The 19,006-nt window shown below is 45.6% G+C and overlaps 1 protein-coding gene across 2 annotated transcripts in view; it reads right to left on the bottom strand.

Annotated features, from left to right (window-relative positions):
• tyro3 (TYRO3 protein tyrosine kinase) overlaps nucleotides 1-19,006 on the bottom strand; it is a 285,740-nt gene that overhangs the window by 261,799 nt on the left and 4,935 nt on the right. For both annotated transcript variants that reach the window (XM_086003676.1, XM_086003677.1), the window contains exon 2: nucleotides 268-454. In XM_086003676.1, coding sequence (XP_085859802.1) covers nucleotides 268-454 — 187 coding nt within the window. The remainder of the gene's footprint in view (nucleotides 1-267; nucleotides 455-19,006) is intronic.

The following is a 19,006-nucleotide window of genomic DNA, read 5'->3' as shown; positions in this document are numbered from 1 at the left end:
AATCAGCAATGTGATAATGGCCAAATAATCTCTTTTAGTGATGTTGATTGAGGGATAAATATTGGCCAGGACACCGGGGAGAACTCCCCTGCTCTTCTTTGAAATAGTGCCATGGGATCTTTTATGTCCACCTGAGAGGGTAGATGGGACCTGGGCACTCTCTCAGTACTGCCCTGGAGTGTCAGCCTGGATTTTGTGTTCAAGTCTCTGGAGTGGGGCTTGAACCCACTCAGGTAACGGAACGCCTGTTCAGGTTTGTGGGATTACCTGATGACGCTCAGCAAGTCGTCCTCGCCAAGGGCCACGCTGGTGAAATCCGCATCTTGCAGCTCTTTGCCATCCTTCAGCCAGTGGATAGTAGGCAATTCCAAGCCTCCCTTCAACTGACATCGCATCTGGGCACTCAGACCCAGCGAGACTGTGAGATTGGCGGGGCCGACCACGAACTCCAGCCCTGTCGGAAGAAAAAGAAAGGAGTAAGATATTGCTCGTGAAGTATATTCTACTGAATGCTAACATCAACGGATTTAAGCCAATTAAAAAGGATTGGCCTTGCCCCATTCTCCTTGCAGTTAGCATTTGCTGGATAGGGTTAGCTCCCCTGATTGTCTTGCGAGCAAAGGGCCCACTGGTTATAGCACTAAGCCATACCAAGCAAGTATGGCTTGTATTCCCTCAAATATAGAAGGTTAAGGGGTGATTTCATTGAAGTGTTTAAGATGATCAAAGGAGTTGATAAGGTAGTTAGAGAGAAACTACTTCTTCTTGTGGGGGGAGTCCAGAACAAAGGAGCATCACCTTAAAATTAGAGCCAGGCTGTTCAGGGGTGATGTCAGGAAGCACTTCTTCACACAAAGGCTAGTGGAAATCTGGAACTCTCTCCCCCAAAAAGCTGTTGATGCTGGGGGGTCAATTGAAAATTTCAAAACTGAGTCTGATGGATTTTTGTTAGGCAAGAGTATGAAGAGTTATGGAACCAAGGCGGATAAATGGAGTTAAGATACAGATCAGCCTTGATCTAATTGAATGGCAGAACAGGCCCGAGGGGCTGAATGGCCTCTTCCTGTTCCTGTGTTCCAAAGCCCAGATTCAATCCCTGGCCAATACTGAGCTAGCTGATCTCAGGCAAACCAGAAGTTGGGGCTTTTAATTGGCCTCAGCATCCCTGGGCTATGGCGGGGGGAGGAGGGGAGATTTGAAATCAGCCAGGCTTCCATTCCTGATTCAAAAGCAAAATACTGCGGATGCTGGAAATCAGAAATAAAAACAGAAAGTGCTGGAAATACTCAGCAGGTCAGGCAGCATCTTCTGACGAAAGGTCATCGACCTGAAACGTTAACTCTGTTTCTCTCTTCACTGATGCTGCCTGACCTGCTGAGTATTTCCAGCATTTTCTGTTTTTATTCTGTTCCTGATTGTTAGCCAGCAACCCTTGCAGGGAAGTGGTTTAATGCCCCATATGTTGAGGGTGTGTCTAGGATCACACCGTGAAGAACAGTCACACACAATGTACCAGTGTACCAGTGTCAGTTGTGGCTCAGTGGGTAGCACTCTCTAGGTGGGAGGGGCTAGGAGTGAGCAGGTTTACTGGTTGCCTGATTGCAGCAGGGAGTTGGAGTGAGTTTGTAAAAAGTTGGTGGTGGGTTTTTGGGTTTTTGTTTTCAGGTTTTAGGGCCTTTTTGGCCCATAAACAACAGCCAGATGGCTGCTGAGGGGTCCGGAGTGCCGGGCCCCTCAGAGGACAGTGTTCCCAAGATTAATTTAATTAGGGGAGAAACTGTGGTTGGAAGGGAAAGAAAAAGGCCCAATGATTTGGGCCGGGACCCCAGGAGGTTTGGAAAAGAAAACACGGTGGTGGTTCAGTGCGAGGACAAGGAGATGCGAGCTTGGGATATTATCCAAGCAGTACACGAGAACTGTGGCGAGGGAAGCTGCTTTGCCTGCCGACCAAAGCCGAATGTTGGGTTTGAGGTGACAGTCAGTGGCCGAGAGGAGGTGGAAAGACTTTTACTCAGTTTGAAAGTTGGCGATAAGTTCTTGGAGGTATCTCTGCTATATTTGGAAGAGGTGGTGGTCTCATTCTTAAACTTGTCGGTTTATATTGAGGACGATGTGCTAATCAAACAGTTGGAGTCGTGGGACATTAAAATTTGCTCAGCAATAAAGAGGAGATACTATCTAGGAACACGGGTAGCAGATGGAACTCGTTAAAGGTGCTGTTCGCAGAGGGGATGAAGTCATTACCGTACAGCATGAAATTCGAGACAATGGAAGGAGTGCAGTACTTCCGAGTACTGCATGATAACCAAGTGAAGGTTTGTTATTATTGTCTTGGACACGACCATCTTGTAAGAAACTGTCCAGACTTGTACTGTTATAATTGCGGTGAATCTGGACACATCGCTCGGCGCTGCAAGGCGGAGAGCTGTGGGGTGTGTCACAAAGGCCCCACCCACTGTGAGTGTGAGGCAGAAGGAAGCTCTATGAGTGACGAGGAGATGGGAGAAGGAGCAGGAGGTGTGGGTGGAATGGCCGGAGGAGCAGAGCAATTGGAGGATACCGCTGGTAAATTGAAGGAGAAAAGAGCACAGGAAGAGGCAGAAAATTGCAGAGCAGAGAACAGGATGGAGATGGTGGAAAACACACCAAGTACACTGGAAAAAAACAAAGACAGCAGCGGGCAGCAAGGGTCGAGTGCAGACTCGAGCCTTAATATGGTTCAGCTCTCCCTAAAGAATCTGGTGTCCGTGGGGGTAGAGGAGGCAGGAGCGGGGTGCGTGGTAAATGTAAGTACTCCAAAGAAAGACGGGGAGTCGGACATCTCGGTGAGCAGGAGGGGGCAAGACAAGGAGAGGGTGCAAGAGGCAGGAGCCTTAAAGGGGCAGCAGGACGGGAGCGGCGAGACAAAGATGCCAGAAGGGAGCAATATAAGTGCGCCATTGTCCCAGAGAGAGAAGGATCAGGGAGCAAGGGTCAGAGGTGGAGATGAGGTCAAAGGGAGCGGCACTGTTGGAGAAACCGCGATAGCAGGAAGACTCTGTATGGGAGATGCTGTATCTGACGGGGAGCAGGATTATGTATCTGACGGGGAGCAGGATTATGTATCTGACAGGGAGCAGGCACACAGGGTTACAGAAGAGCTTGAGAGTGAGGAATTAGAGGGGGACAGAGACATGGAAGTGGGGGGTGGGGTGGCATCATGTGGAAAGGGAAAGGTTAGTGAGGGGCAGAAGGAGGGAGAAAGGGCAGCTCCTTGGCCCAAATTTAATGCAAGGAAGAGGCTGAAACAGCAGGGAAGGTTCAAACAGGAGGTGAAAAAGATTCGGAGGCTGCAGGAAAAAGCAACAGCTGGCCGAAAAGTTGGGAAGGAACATGAGAGGAAGGAAGGGCCAGAGATTAAATGATGGGGAGATTATCAGGCATACTTCCCTTCTTCGGAGCCATGATTACATTGGTCTCGATTAATGTGAACGGACTGAGGGGTGAGAAGAATTTGCAGCAGTTGTTGCAGGGTTTGAAAGGCACAGACTTGTTGTGTCTGCAAGAAACCTTTTGCGATGAGGATATCCTAGAAAGAGTTCAGAAGGTTTGGAAGGGAGAGGTGTTTGTAAGTTGTGCAAACAATAACCGTAGAGGGGTGGCTGTTTTGGTGAGTCCGTCCATAAAAGAGAACGTTGCCTTGGTGGACAAGGACACTGAGGGGAGATTTTTACGGCTAAGGGTAAAAATGGAGGAATTTAATTGCGATCTCTTTAATATCTATGCACCGAACGACCATTGCAAGCGTCGCGAGTTTTTTCGGAGGTTATTCACTGAAGTGGCAGAGGTGGAAAATCCTTGTATAGTGAGGGATTTTAATGTATTTTTATCTCAGATGGACATTTCAGCCCAGATGACCTTTAAGGATGATAACTCCAGGGGGATGATTGTAAAAATGATGGCAAAGACTTATGGAGGGACCGGAACCCCATAAAAACGGAGTTCTCCAGAACAGGTTGGGTGGGTGATGTTTTAAAAAAGAGCCGAATAGATTTTGTGTTAATGCGGGAAGGGTTAAGTTCAGAGGTGATGGAGATTTATTATAAAAAAGTATTTTTTAGTGACCACTCGGCTTTGGTTCTTAGAATTAGGAACAGCAGAGTTAAGATCGGTTCAGGGCTGTGGATTTTAAACAATCAATACCTGAAAGAAATTGCTTATAAAGAAGGGATTTTAAATATAATAAAGAATGCTCGGAAGGAACCTTTGTTCTTGAAAGAAAGAAGAGTTTGGTGGGACAATTTCAAATATGAGGTAAAAGTTTTTCGGTACGTTATGGGAAAAAGAGAGCGGCAGCTAACCGGCGTCGAGAAGAGAATATAAACAAAAGGTTTACAGATATCTGTAAAACAGTTGATGGAGGGGATAAGGGAGCTGAGACTAAGTTCCGGGTGCTAAAGGAAGAGTGGGAATTATTGCAAGCTGAAAAATGCAAGGGGGACATTCTCCTTGCAAAGGCTAGAGATGCATTGGAGGGCGAAAGATGCACTAGATATTTTCTAGAGCAAGAGAAGCTGCAACAGAGATTATCATTAATTGGAGAATTGAAGGTTGGGGAGAAGATCATTCATGAAAGTGGGAAGATTTTAGAGGCGACTAGCAGCTTTTATCAAGAGTTATATACAAAAGAAGACATTTCCAATTTGGCGATGGAGAAGGTTACTGCTTTTATTGAAGAGGGTTTACAGGAGGATGAGAGAAGCATGTGTGACAAAGAAGTAGGATTAGCAGAAATAAAAGTAGCAATAAGTGGAATGAAGGGGGGGAAAAGCCCAGGGTCCGATGGACAAAGTGCAGAATTTTATAAAGAATTTTTCGAGATTTTAAGTCCATTGCTCTTAGAAGTTTTTAAGGAAATTAAAATTGAGGGAAGCCTGGCCCCATCTATGAGGAGAGGTGTCATAAGCTTAGCTTATATAAAAATAAAGGGGATAGAAGGGATCTGAAGAATTGGATGTGGATTAAAAGATCTTGGCAAGAGTTATGGCAAATCGTATGAAGGAGGTGTTGCCGCAGATAGTTTTGCCCTCTCAGTCCTATGGAGTCATAGGCCGGGACATCGCAGGCTCTGTGGTCTCAATCTGAGATGCGATAGAGCTCATGGGAGAGAGTGGGAGGGAGGCTATGTATTAAAGATAGATCAAGAGAAAGCCTTTGATAGGGTCTCTCATGAGTTTTTATTGAAGGTTTTGGAAGTATTTGGCTTCGGGGACAATTTCATTGAGTGGATAAGGATTTTTTATTCAAACATATTTAGCTGTGTTAAATATAATGGTTTTTTATCCAAGTATTTTCCAATACAGAGATCAGTGAGACAGGGTTGTCCCTTGTCCCCATTGTTGTACACATTGGTAACAGAACCATTAGGTTACATGATGCGAAAGAAACAAGGTGTAGTTGGGATTGTGGTACCCAGTTCCGGGCTGGTGTCGGTGATACACCAATATGCAGATGACAGAACCTTAACATTGAGAAATGGGGAGTCAGTGAGGAAAGCTATGGATGTAGTGGAGGAATATTGTAGAGCTTCAGGAGCCAGAGTGAATTATAGTAAGTCCCAATGCCTGGTTGCAGTAAGGGGTAGGGGGGAATGGTTGGGGGAAAGTCCCTTTAAGGTGGTGGAGGTTTTGGAAGTTCTGGGGGTGCATATGGGGTGCAAGAAAGACAGGGATACATAGATACATAGATACATAGAAGATAGGAGCAGGAGTAGGCCATTCGGCCCTTCGTGCCTGCTCCGCCATTTAATGAGATCATGGCTGATCCTTTAATTCAGTATCCCGTCCCCGCCTTCTCTCCGTAACCCTTAACCCCTTTTGCCCGTAGAAATATATCTAATTCCCTCTTAAATATATTTAATGAGCTGGCGTACACTGCCCTCTGTGGCAATGAGTTCCACAGGTTCACCACTCTCTGAGTGAAGAAATTCCCCCTCATCTCTGTCCTAAATGGTTTAGCCCTTATCCTTAAATTATGTCCTCTAGTTCTGTTCTCACCCGCCAAGGGAAACATTCCTTCTGCATCCAGTCTGTCTAGACCTGTCAGAATTTTATACACTTCTATGAGGTCCCCTCTCAATCTTCTAAACTCCAGTGTGTACATCCCTAAACTACATAGTCTCTCCTCATAGGTCATTCCCGCCATTCCTGGTATCAGCCTGGTGAATCGCCGCTGCACCCCCTCCATGGCAAGAACATCCTTCCTCAGATGAGGCGACCAAAACTGTACACAGTACTCGAGGTGTGGTCTCACCAGTGCCCTGTACAGCTGCAGCAAGGTATCCCTGTTCCTGTATTCTAACCCTTTTGCTATGAAGGCCAGCATACCGTTTGCCTTCTTGACCGCCTGTTGCACCTGCATGCTCGCCTTCAGTGACTGGTGTACAAGAACACCCAGGTCTCTCTGTACTTCCCCCTCTCCCAATCTATTGCCATTTAAATAATAATTTGCCCTCCCGTTCCTGCACCCAAGGTGGATAACTTCGCACTTGTCCACATTATAGTGCATCTGCCATTTATCCGCCCAATCGCCCAGTCTGTCCAAATCGCTCTGGAGCTTCCTGGTCTCTTCCTCTGAGCCCACCCCACCTCCTAGTTTAGTGTCGTCTGCAAATTTGGAAATGCTGCATCCGACTCCCTGATCCAGGTCATTAATGTAAATTGTGAACAGCTGGGGGCCCAGGACAGATCCCTGTGGTACCCCACTTGTTACTGCCTGCCATTCAGAAAATGAGCCGTTTATTCCAACTCTCTGTTTTCTATCTGACAGCCAGTTCCCTATCCACGCCAAAACTTTCCCCTTTATCCCATGAGCCTCAATTTTCCATGCTAATCTTTTATGTGGGACCTTATCGAAGGCCTTTTGGAAGTCCAGGTACACCACATCTACTGGCTCTCCCCCATCTATTCTACCAGTTACTCCCTCAAAAAATTCCAATAGATTAGTCAAGCACGATTTACCCTTTGTAAATCCATGTTGACTCTGTCCTATCCTGAAGTGGATCGATTAAATTGGGAACCGAAGGTTATGAAAATTAAAAAGATTTTGGGAAGATGGGAAAGAAGGTGGTTGAAAGTGCAAGGAAGAACGACAGTGGTGTCCGCTCTCCTGCTATCTAAGCTATGGTACTTATTGATGGTGGAGGATATTCCTGAGTGGGCAGAAAAGTCCATCCGAGAGGCTTGTGTAAGGTTTTTATGGGAAGGGAAACCAGCCTTGGTGGCTTACAATACCATCATTGGACGGAGAAATCAGGGAGGACTCAATTTCCCAGATATTGATTTGAAGAAAAAATCCTTTAGAATCAAATGGGTGAAGAGATTTCTTCAGAAGTCAAATACAAGTTTTTGGAAGAGTTGTTTTGAGCATTTTTTTAAACAAAGTGGGATAGGAGGGCAGGGGATATTGTATATGGAATACAATAATATGTTTTTGAAATCGATTAAACTTCTCCCTAGGTTTTATAAGGGGGTTGTAGAGACTTGGGCCCAATTTTTTAAAAGTTTGAAGTTTATGCCCAAAGGGGCTGAGGAATTTTTAGAACAGCTCTTATTATTGAACAGGTGGGTCAACATCGAAGGAGAAGTTTTATTTAATCAAGCTTTTATAAAAGCTGGTATTATATGTGTGAAAGATATATTATACGAGGTGATTCCAGGTTGGTTGCCAGAAGCGATAGTGAGGGACATGGTGTGGGAGGAGGATCAGGAGGTAGAGGAAAAAGCAATAGGGATCATGTATGAGAAGATTGTGAGGGCAATGCCACAGGATTGGATGGGAGAAATAAATGCGGAAATCTCCAAAGGAAGTAAAATGCGTCCTGCTTTTCCAAGCTTTCTGCTGGAGAAAGGGGGAGAGTTGGTCCAATTTGACAACTGTAATACTCGAGATTTCCATGAGGTATTTAGAAAACGAAGATTCAAGACACTTCAACAGGATTTGGAAGGGAGTGTGGGCGAATTTTAAATCTCCAGAGTGGATTGAACTGGGTTTCAAATTGGCTCATAGCCGGATTTTTACCATGACGGTCTTGTGCAAGATTGGGCGAGTGGAGGGGGCAACTTGCCCAGTGTGTGGGACACGGGATGAGACTCTGTCTCATTTACTGGTGTTATGTCCACAGTTAAATGACTTTAAGTACTATGTTCAACAGTTGTGTGAAGTTTTTTTGCTGGGTGGGGACCGAAGAGCGAGAATGGGAATCCCGTGGGACTCAATTTTGAGATGGGGATTGCAGAAGAGTCTGCCCGAGTCTAGCGGAGCAGCAATTAATTTAATGTTCAGTTTGGCTAGATTCATGATTGTGCAAAGAAGGAATGCTCTGTTTTTTTAAGGGGAGGAGAATCAATCTAAAAGAGTATTTAAATATAAGCTAAAAGATCATTATAAGGCTCTGTGGATGTTTTATTCAGAAAGGAATTTAAAGATAGTATTTTACAATCAATTTTTAAAGTACAATCGATTAATATATGTTACAGGAGACAAATTAAACTTCAGGTTTTGATGTTAAAATGTGGTAGAGGAATGGCTGTGCAGAGCGGCGGAATGGATTTGTATGACACAATGAAATGATCATGATGTTGTAAATGTTCTTAATGTTCAATAAAGTATATTAATTTTAAAAAAGTTGGTAGCACTCTCGCCTCTGAGTCAGAAGGTTGTGGGTTCAAGTCCCACTCCAGGAACTTGAGCATAAAAATCTAGGCTGACACTCTAGTGCCGTGCTGAGGGAGTTAACCCCAGTGTCCTTGCCAATATTTATCCCTCAATCAAAATAACATTTAAAAAAAGATTATCTGGTCATTATCACATTGCTGTTTGTGGGAGCTTGCTGTGCACAATTTGGCTGCCGTGCATCCTACATTACAACAGTGACTACACTTCAAAACAGTAAAATTGGCTGTAAAGTGCTTTGGGACATCTGGTGGTCATGAAAGGCGCTATAGAAATGCAAGTCTTTCTATCTTTCAGGAGACAGTTTAATCAACTGATGTTTTACATAGAATGAGTGAATGGTTAGGGGTTCCTCCATTGGATTTCTGGCCTTTTCTTCTAGGGGAGTGCCCATGGTCCTAATACTGGTTTCTACCCTTTCCTGGACAAGTATCAGTCTTGGCTCTTGGCTCAGTGGTAGCACTCTCGCCTCTGAGTCAGGATGTTGTGGGTTCAAGTCCCACCCCAGAGACTTGAGCACACATTCCAGGCTGACACTCCTGTGCAGTGTCCTAGGCCCAACCATCTTCAGTTACTTCATCAATGACCTTTCCTCCAACATAAGGTCAGAAATGGGGATGTTTGCTGATGACTGCACAGTGTTCAGTGACATTCACAACTCCTCAGATAATGAAGCAGTCCATGCCCGCATGCAGCAAGACCTGGACGACATTCAGGCTTGGGCTGGTAAGTGGCAGGTAACATTCGTGCCACAGAAGTGCCAGGCAATGACTATCTCCAACAAGTGAGAATCTAACTGCCTCCCCTTGACATTCAATGGCAGTACCATCGCCGAATCCTCCACCATCAACATCCTGGGGGTCACCATTGACCAGCAACTTTACTGGACCAGCCACATAAATACTGTGTCAACAAGAGCAGGTCAGAGGCTGGGTATTCTGTGGTAAGTGTCTCACCTCCTGACTCCCCAAAGCCTTTCCACCATCTACAAGGCACAAGTAAGGAGTGTGATGGAATACTCTCCACTTGCCTGGATGAGTGAAGCTCCAACAACGCTCAACACCATCCAGGACAAAGCAGCCCGCTTGATTGGCACCCCATCCACCACCTTAAACATTCACTCCCTCCACCACCGGCATACCGTGGCTGCAGTGTCTACAAGACGCACTGCAGCAACTCGCCAAGGCTTCTTCGACAGCACCTCCCAAACCCGCGACCTCTTCCACCTAGAAGGGCAAGGGCAGCAGGTGCATGGGAACACCACCATCTCCAAGTCATACACCATCCTGACTTGGAAGTATATCGGCCGATTCTTCATCGTCGCTTGGTCAAAATCCTGGAACGCCCTCCCTAACAGCACTGTGGGAGTAACTTCACCACATGGACTGCAGCGGTTCAAGAAAGCGGCTCACCACCACCTTCTCAAGGGCAATTAGAGATGGGCAATAAATGCCAGCCACGTCCACATCCCATCAACAAATTTTTTTAAAGTGCTGCAGTGTCAGAGGTGCCGTCGGATGAGATATTAAACTGACTTGACTCTCAAAATATACAACCAATTGCAGAGCACCAATCAACAATATCAGTTGGCTCAGTTGCTTAGGGCGTGGTTCTAATTACGCCAAGGTCGCGGGTTCATGTACCCTGCCTGGCAATGCTTGGCCTAAGGCCAAGTCAATAAAATGTTGAACTGCGTAGCTAAAATAGAATACTAGTCAAAGGCTGTCCTAACTGAACTGTACAGAGATCTGGTCAGACCGTGCGTTCTGGTCAGACCGTGCCTTGAGTATGGTGAACAGTTCTGCTCAGCGAGACACAAAGGCGATGGATTCATGTGCTAGAGGAGATAAGTTATGAGGAAAGAGTTGGGCTTTCCAGCCATGGAAGGAGGCCCTCTGAGAGGTGATCTTACAGAGGAATATGAGCCAGAATGCTGACCAAGGCACCACAGAGCAGGAGGCTGCCCAAGGGGAGGAGGTGCAGAGTAGAAAAGTTGTAATTATATGGGTACAGTAGCACTGTGGCTATGTTATTGGACTAGTATTCCAGAGGCCCAGACAAATAATCCAGAGGCATGAGTTCAAATCCCACCATGGTAGCTGGGGAATTTAAATTCAGTTACAGTAACTAAATAAATCTGGAATTAAAAAGCTAGTGTCCGTAATGGTAACCATGAAACTACTGGATTGTTGTAATGCCCTTCCTTCCTTTAGGGAATGAAATCTTACCAGCTTACCTTATGTGACTCCAGACCCACAGTACTGTGGTTGACTCTTAACTGCCCCCTGAAATGGCCTAGCATCCCACTCAGTTGCAACAAACCGCTACGAAAAAGAATAAAACTGGATAGATCATCCTAGGCACTGGAGCTGGTAACAACAAAGGCACACCCAGCCCAGTCGACCCTGCAAAGTCCTCCTCACTAACATCTGGGGACTTGTGCCAAAATTGGGAGCACCGTCCCACAGACTAGTCAAGCAACAGCCTGACATAGTCATACTCACAGAACCATACCTGTCAGCCAATGTCCCAGAATCCTCCATCACCATCCCTGGGTATGTCCTGTCCCACCAGCAGGACAGACCCACCAGAGGTGGTGGCACAGTGGTATACAGTCGGGAAGGAGTGGCCCTGGGAGTCCTCAACATTGACTCCGCACCCCATGAAGTCTCATGGCATAGGTCAAGCATGGGCAAGGAAACCTCCTGCTGATTACCACCTACCGCCCTCCCTCAGCTGATGAATCAGTACACCTCCATGTTGAACACCACTTGGAAAAAGCACTGAGGGGTAGCAAGGGCATAGAATACACTCTGGGTGGAGGAGTTCAATGTCCATCACCAATACTGACCGTGCTGGCTCAAGTCCTGAAGGGCATAGATGCCAGACAGGGCCCACGGCAGGTGGTGAGAAAACCAACAAGAGGGAAAAACCTATTTGACCTCTACCTGTCGCAGATACATCTGTCCATGACAGTATTGGTAGGAGTGAGCACCGCACAGTCATTGTGGAGACGAAGTCCCATCTTCACACTGAGGACACCCTCCATCGTGTTGTGTGGTACTACCACTATGCTAAATGGGATAGATTCAGAACAGATCTAGCAGCTCAAAACTGGGCATCCATGAGGCACTGTGGGCCATCAACAGCAGCAGAATTATATTATTGTAACCTCTTGGCCTGACATATTCCTCACTCTACCATTACCATCAAGCCAGGGGACCAACCCTGGTTCAATGAGGGGTGTAGAAGAGCATGCCAGGAGCAGCACCAGGCGTACCTAAAAATGAAATGCCAACCTGATGAAGCTACAACACAGGACTACATACATGCTAAACAGCGGAAACTGCATGCTATAGACGGAGCTAACCAATCCCACAACTGCCAGATCCAGTCGTGAATGGTGGTGGACAATTAAACAACTAACGGCAGGAGGTGACTCCATGAACATCCCCATCCTCAATGATGGCGGACCCCAGCACGTGAGTGCAAAAGACAAGCATTTACAACCATTTTCAGCCAGAAGTGTCGAGTGGATCATCCATATCGGCCTCCTCCTGAGATCCCCATCATCACAGAAGCCAGTCTTCAGCCAATTCGAGTCACTCCACATGATATCAAAAAACGGCTGAGCGCACTGGATACAGCAAAGTCTATGGGCTCCAACAAATTCCCGGCTGTAGTGCTGAAGACTCGTGCTCCAGGTCTAGCCTCTAGCTAAGCTGTTCCAGTACAGCTACAGCACTGGCATCTACCCGACAAAGTGGAATATTGCCCAGGTACGTCCTGTCCACAAAAAGCAGGACAAATCCAATCCAGCCAATTACCGCCCCATCAGTTTACTCTCAATCATCAGCAAAGACCTCATTACAGCCTTGGTCCAAACATGGACAAAAGAGTTGAATTCCAGAGGTGAGGTGAGACTGAGTGCCCTTGACATCAAGGCAGCATTTGACTAAGTGTGGCATCAAGGAGCCCTAGTAAAACTGAAGTCAATGGGAACCAGGGGGAAAAGCAGTTTAAATCAGAGGCTTCTAGCCTCATTGAAACATTTAATTGGCCAACCCGCCTCCCAGGAGCTGCCCATCCATTGTCCTGGAAGTGGGCGAGTTGGAGGCGGGTTAGGGTTGGGTTTGAGATTTTAACATCTCACCCAACCCCAACCCACCTGTTTTTGGGTGTTGAGATTCAGCCCATAAGTAACAAAAGGAAAACTAAAGTAGAGATAGGGCCACTAATGGATGAGCAAGATAAACTCACAGGGAATGACAGAGAAATGGCAGAAGTATTGAATAACTACTTTGCCTGAGTTTTTACTGAAGAAGATAACGAAACAGACACTTCACCAGAGGATGAGCTTAGAAAGAATATTAATACAGTTGGGATAGAAAGGGAGGAAATAATTGACAAACTAGCAAGACTAAAAGAAGATAAAACCCCAGGTCCGGATGCACCCGCGCATACTCAAGGAAACTAGGGAGGACATAGCAGAGGCACTAGTTTATATATACAAAAGTTCCATAGTGCCAGAGGACTGGCGGACAGCTAATGTTCCAATATACAAAAAAGGAGAAAGAACAAAACCTGGGAACAGACCAGTCAGTTAGGAAAAATACTGGAATCTATACTAAAAGAAGTGATAGAGACAGAAAATATAATTAAAAATAGTCAGCATGGATTCTGAAAGGCTAAATCATGCTTAACTAAGCTGAAATAATTATCTGAAGAATAACAGAAAGAGTAGACAAGGGTAATGAGGTAGATATCATATACTTGGATATTCAAAAGGCCTTCAATAAAGTACCAGACGGTAGGCTCATGACAAAGGTTAGGGTATGTGGAGTCAGTGGACAAATAGCTGAATGGATAGCAAATTGGCTAAAAAATAGAAAGCAGAGAGCAGGGGTAAAGGGTAGTTATTCAGATTGGAGGAAGGTAGAAAGCGGTGTCCCACAAGGATCAGTGCTGGGCCCACTGTTATTCATAACTTACATTAATGATTTGGATTTAGAAACAAGTAACTCAATATCAAAATTTGCAGATGACACCAAACTGTGAGGTATAGCTAACACTGAGGAAGAATGCAACATAAGACAAGAAGGCATTAGAAAACTTGCAGACTGGGCAGTTAAATGGCAAATGAACTTTAACAGAGATAAATATGAGGTGATGCACTTTAGAAACATCACCTACTCCTTAGAAAATAAGAAACTGAATGGGGTGGAAGAGCAAAGGGATCTAGGGATACAGGTGAACAAATCATTAAAAGCAGCAACGCAGGTCAGCAAAGCAATTAAAAATACTAACAAATCACTGGGATTTATTTAATCAAATATAGAATTCAAAAGTAGCAAACTTATGTTAAACTTGTATAGGACCCTGGTCAGGCCGCACTTAGAGTACTGTGCACAGTTTAGGTCTCCATACTATAAAAAGGACATAGAAGCACTGGAGAAAGTGCAAAAAAGATTTATAAGGATGGTAGCAGGACTGAATGATTACAGCTATCGGGAAAGATTGAACAAGTTGGGTTTTTTTTTAGAAAAGTTAAGACTTGGAGGTGATCTGATAGAGGCCTTTAAAATTATGAATGGATCGGACAGGGTAGATGTGGAGAGAATGTTTCCACTTTGATGGAATCCAAAACTAGGAGCCATAAATACAATTCTGATGAAGGGTCAGCGACCTGAAACGTCAATTCTGTTTCTCTCTCCACAGATGCTGGCTGACCTGCTGAGTATTTCCAGTATTTTCTGTTTTTATTTAAGCCATAAATACAAGATAGTTACTAATAAATCCAATAGGGAAATAAGGAAAATTGTCTTTACTCTTAGAGAGTGGTTAACATGTGGAGAATGTGGAAACTCGCTACCACAGGAAGTGATTGAGGCAAATAGCTTATATTCTTTCAAAAGGCAACTAGACGAGTCCATGAGAGAAAAGGGAATAGAAAGATATGTTGGAAGGCTGAGATGAAGTATATAGAATGCGAGGAGACTCGAATGGAGTATAAACACTGGCACAGACTGGTTAGGCCGAATGGCCTGTTTCTGTGCTGTATATTGCATGTCATTCAATGTAATAGTTACGGACATGGAAAGGTAAATCTGGAAAGTTATTTCAAACTAGCTTGTTAGAGAAGGACAAATCATGGAATGGATAAAGTAGTGGAGGCAAAATCCAGGAATGATTTAAGAACCAATCAGATGTTGCAATGGTGGGTGGGGGTGGGGGACTTCCAGTGTCATTCTGGATGGGTGTGCTAAGATAGGCCGAATGGCTTTCCTAATCTGTATTTATATTGGGATCTGTCTTTATGGAACAGGTAGAATCAGGTGCTTGAGGGGAAAACTCCCACAAAGCTGACTATTCCTCAGATTTACAACAGTTCTGAAGTGGGAGGATATAAAATCCCTCTTATTTCACCACTCCCCCCTCCTTCCCCCATTCCACATGTTAACAGCTATGTCAGCTGTTGCTCATTTGGTAGCACACTCGCCTGAGTCAGAAGGTTGTGGGTTCAAGTCCCACTCCAGGGACTTGCGCACATAAAGCTAGGTTGACACTCCAGTGCAGTGCTGAGGGAGTGCCGCACTGTCGGAGGTGCTGTCTTTTGTCTGCTCCCTCAGGTGGACGTAAAAGATCCCATGGCACTATTTTGAAGAAGAGCAGGGGAGTCATCCCCAGTGTCCTGGCCAATATTTATCCCTCAATCCATATAACACAAACAGATTATCTGGTCATTATCACGTTGCTGTTTGTGGGAGTTTGCTGAGCGCAAATTGGCTGCCGCATTTCTCACATTACAACAGTGACTACACTCCAAAAAGTACTTAATTGGCTGTAAAGCGCTTTGAGACATCTGGTGGTTGTGAAAGGCGCTATATAAATGCAAGTCTTTCTTTCTTCTAACTGCAGCTGGGGATTTTGGCCTTAAGTACTGCTTAAGGGTTACTTTCCCTTAAGTACTGCTTCTCAGCTACAACAGTAGCTGAATGACAACTCTGCTTGCCATCCTTCCCCAGCACCCCCACCCAACCTTGTGAGAGAGGGGGCTTCTTGCCTGCTTTTGACTCTGGGGTCAGGGACTCGGTGAAGTGAGGGATGGGGCAAGGTTGAACCCCCCACCGTCCTTACCTCTGTGAGCCCAGGGGCCAGTGCTTCATCAGGTTCTCTCAGTCAGGTCTGGAGATCTCAAAACCTGAAGAATTAACTCTGCAGGACGCTGGGAAATCAAAGCCATTTTGTTTAACGGGACGTGTAGGCACAAATAAGGACCAGACTGCCACTCAGCTGACTGCTCTAAACCTAAGGACCTTCTTCCCTCAGTGGCCTTCAACACAAGATTATTTACCCAACACTGACACCATCCTTTTAGATCTACTTTCACCTACATAAGGCAAGTGCACAAATGAGTCACCAGTGCTGCACCCAAATCCGCCCCTCTTATCTGCAACAGGCAAGATAAGAAAGTAGGGAATAAGTCAAGTCTTCCAGCCATCAATCCTGTTCCTTACACAGGCCATTCGCCCTCTATTTTTCACCCTAATCTTCTGCCCTCCTATCCTCACGGTGTGGCTCAATGGGTAGCGCTCTTGCCTCTGGGTCAGAAAATTGTGAGTGAGAAATCCCACTCCAGAGGCTTGAGCGCCTAATCTCGGCCTACACACCAGTGCAGTGCTGAGGGAGTGCCGCACTACCAGAGGTGCCGTCTTTCAGATGAGATGTTAAACCGAGACCCCGTCTGCCCTCTCAGGTGGATGTAAAAGATCCATTGCACTATTTCGAAGAAGAGCAGGGCGGTACTCTCTGGTGTCCTGGCCAATATTTATCCCTCAACCAACCTCACTACAACAGACTATCTGCTGATTATCTCATTGCTGTTTGTTGGGACCCTGCTGTGTGCAAATTGGCTGCTGCATTTACCACATTACAACAGTGATTGCACTTCAAAAGTACTTCCTAGGCTGTGAAGCACTTCGGGACGACCTGCGGTCGTGAAAGGCGTTATACAAATGCAAGCCCTGGAGTGCGGTGAATGTCAGCGAGTCTGAAACCGCAGGTTGGCCTCACGGCCGAGCCTGATCCTCTCCTCAATTGGAATCCACACCTATTCCTTTAGGGAAGGAAATCTGCCCGCCTTACCCGGTCTGGCCTATATGTGACTCCAGACCCACAGCAATGTGGCTGACTCTTAATTGGCCTCTGAAATGGCTGAGCAAGCCACTCAGTTGTATTCAAGAAGGCGGCTCACCACCACCTTCTCAAGGGCAATTAGGAATGGCCAATAAATGCCGGCCTTGCTAGCGATGCCCACATCCCGTGAACGAATAAATTTTAAAAATCCCAGCCAGGGTCAAGATGGGGGAACCTCGGCTGTTGCCCCCATCCCTAGCCTAGAGTCGCAGAGGCCAGTTGTGGCCCCCCAATACCGCTAACTCAGCAATGACTGGCAATTGAACCTGGGATCTTTCTGGTCCATGTGACTCAGTGCACAACACACAATGCATTCACACATTGAGCTGAGGGAACTGCACAAGCTACTCTGTCACAGCCTCACCCTATCTAGTTCATCTCTTGAATCTGCAAAGTCTCTCCCTGTCTCCAAAATATATAGTCAAGTTGATATCCAGGTCGTAAGGTTTTGTGTTGTCTCTGAAATAGTGCACGATCAGAACTCAAATCAGCTCGCTTTTCAAATGTCACTCAGACAGTTGATAAGTGGTGAGTGATCTGAGATGCCACACTGGGGCCTAGTAGGCACTCTTCCCAGGTTAGATAAGAACATAAGAAATAGGAGCAGGAGTAGGCATTCGGCCCTTCGAGCCTGCTCCGCCATTCAATGAGATCATGGCTGATCTTCTGCTCAACTCCATTCACGGCCCTATCGACATATTCCTTGATGCCCTTACTAGTCAGAAGTCTATCGACTTCTGTTTTGAATATACCCAATGACTGAGCCTCCACAACCCTCTGGGGTAGAGAATTCCAAAGATTCACCACCCTCTGTGTGAAGAAATTTCTTCTCATCTCAGTCCTGAATGGCCTACCCTTTATCCTGAGGCTATGGCCCTGGTTCTAGACTCCCCAGCCAAGGGAAACATTCTCCCAGCATCCACCCTATCAAGCCTGAATAATTTTGTATGCTTCAATGAGATCCCCTCTCATTCTTCTGAATTCAAGAGAATACAGGCCTAGTTTACTCAATCTCTTCTCATACGACAGTCCCGCCATCCAGGAATCAATCTCATGAACCCTTGTTGCACTCCCTCTATGGCAAGTATATCCCTTCCTTAGGTAAGGAGACCAACATGGTACACAGTACTCCAGGTGTGGTCTCACCAAGGCCCTATATAATTGGAGTAAGACTTCTTTACTCCGTACTCAAATCCTCTTGTAATGAAGGCCAGCATACCATTTGCCTTCCTAATGCTTGCTGCACCTGCACATTCACTTTCAGTGACTCATGTACAAGGACACTCAGTCCCTTTGAGCATCTACATTCCCCAAATTTTTCACCATTTAGGAAATACTCTGCCTTTCTGTTTTTCTACCAAAGGTGATAACTTCACATTTATCCACATTATATTCCATCTGCCATGTTCTCGCCCACTCACTGTCGAGCCTGTCGAGAATCCCCTTGAAGCCTCTTCACATCTCTTCACAACTGACACTGTCACCTAGCTTTGTATCATCAGCAAATTTGGAAATGTTACATTTAGTCCCCTCATCCAAATCATTGATATAGATTGTGAATAGCTGGGGCCCACAGTCACAGCCTGCCATCCTGAAAAAGACCGTTTATCCCTATATTTTTTTTCTGTCTGTTAACCAATTCTCAATCCATGCAAGTATATTACCCCCAATTCCATGTACCCTAATTTTGTTCACCAACCTCTGTGTGGGACCTTATCGAAGGCCTTCTGAAAATCCACATCTACCGGTTCTCCTTTGTCTACTCCACTAGTTACATCCTCAAAGAACTCCACTAGGTTTGTTAAACAGGATTTCCCTTTCATAAATCCATGTTGACTCTGCCCAATCTTACTATTAGTTTCTAAGTGCCCAGTTATTGCATCTTTATAATAGATTCCAGCATTTTCCCAACTACTGATGTGAGGCTAACAGGTCTGTAGTTTCCCGTTTTCCCTCTTCCTCCTTTCTTAAATAGTGGGATTACATTTGCTATCCTCCAATCTGCAGGGACTATTCCAGAATCTATTGAATTTTGGAAGATGACAACCAATGCGCCCACTATTCCAATGGCCACCTCTTTCAAAACCCTAGGATGTAG

Source organism: Somniosus microcephalus, chromosome 12 (assembly GCF_052327205.1).
Source record: "Somniosus microcephalus isolate GS21.2 chromosome 12, FLI_Smic_1.0, whole genome shotgun sequence".
Taxonomy (NCBI): domain Eukaryota; kingdom Metazoa; phylum Chordata; class Chondrichthyes; order Squaliformes; family Somniosidae; genus Somniosus; species Somniosus microcephalus.
This window is presented reverse-complemented; position numbering and strand designations above follow the sequence as displayed.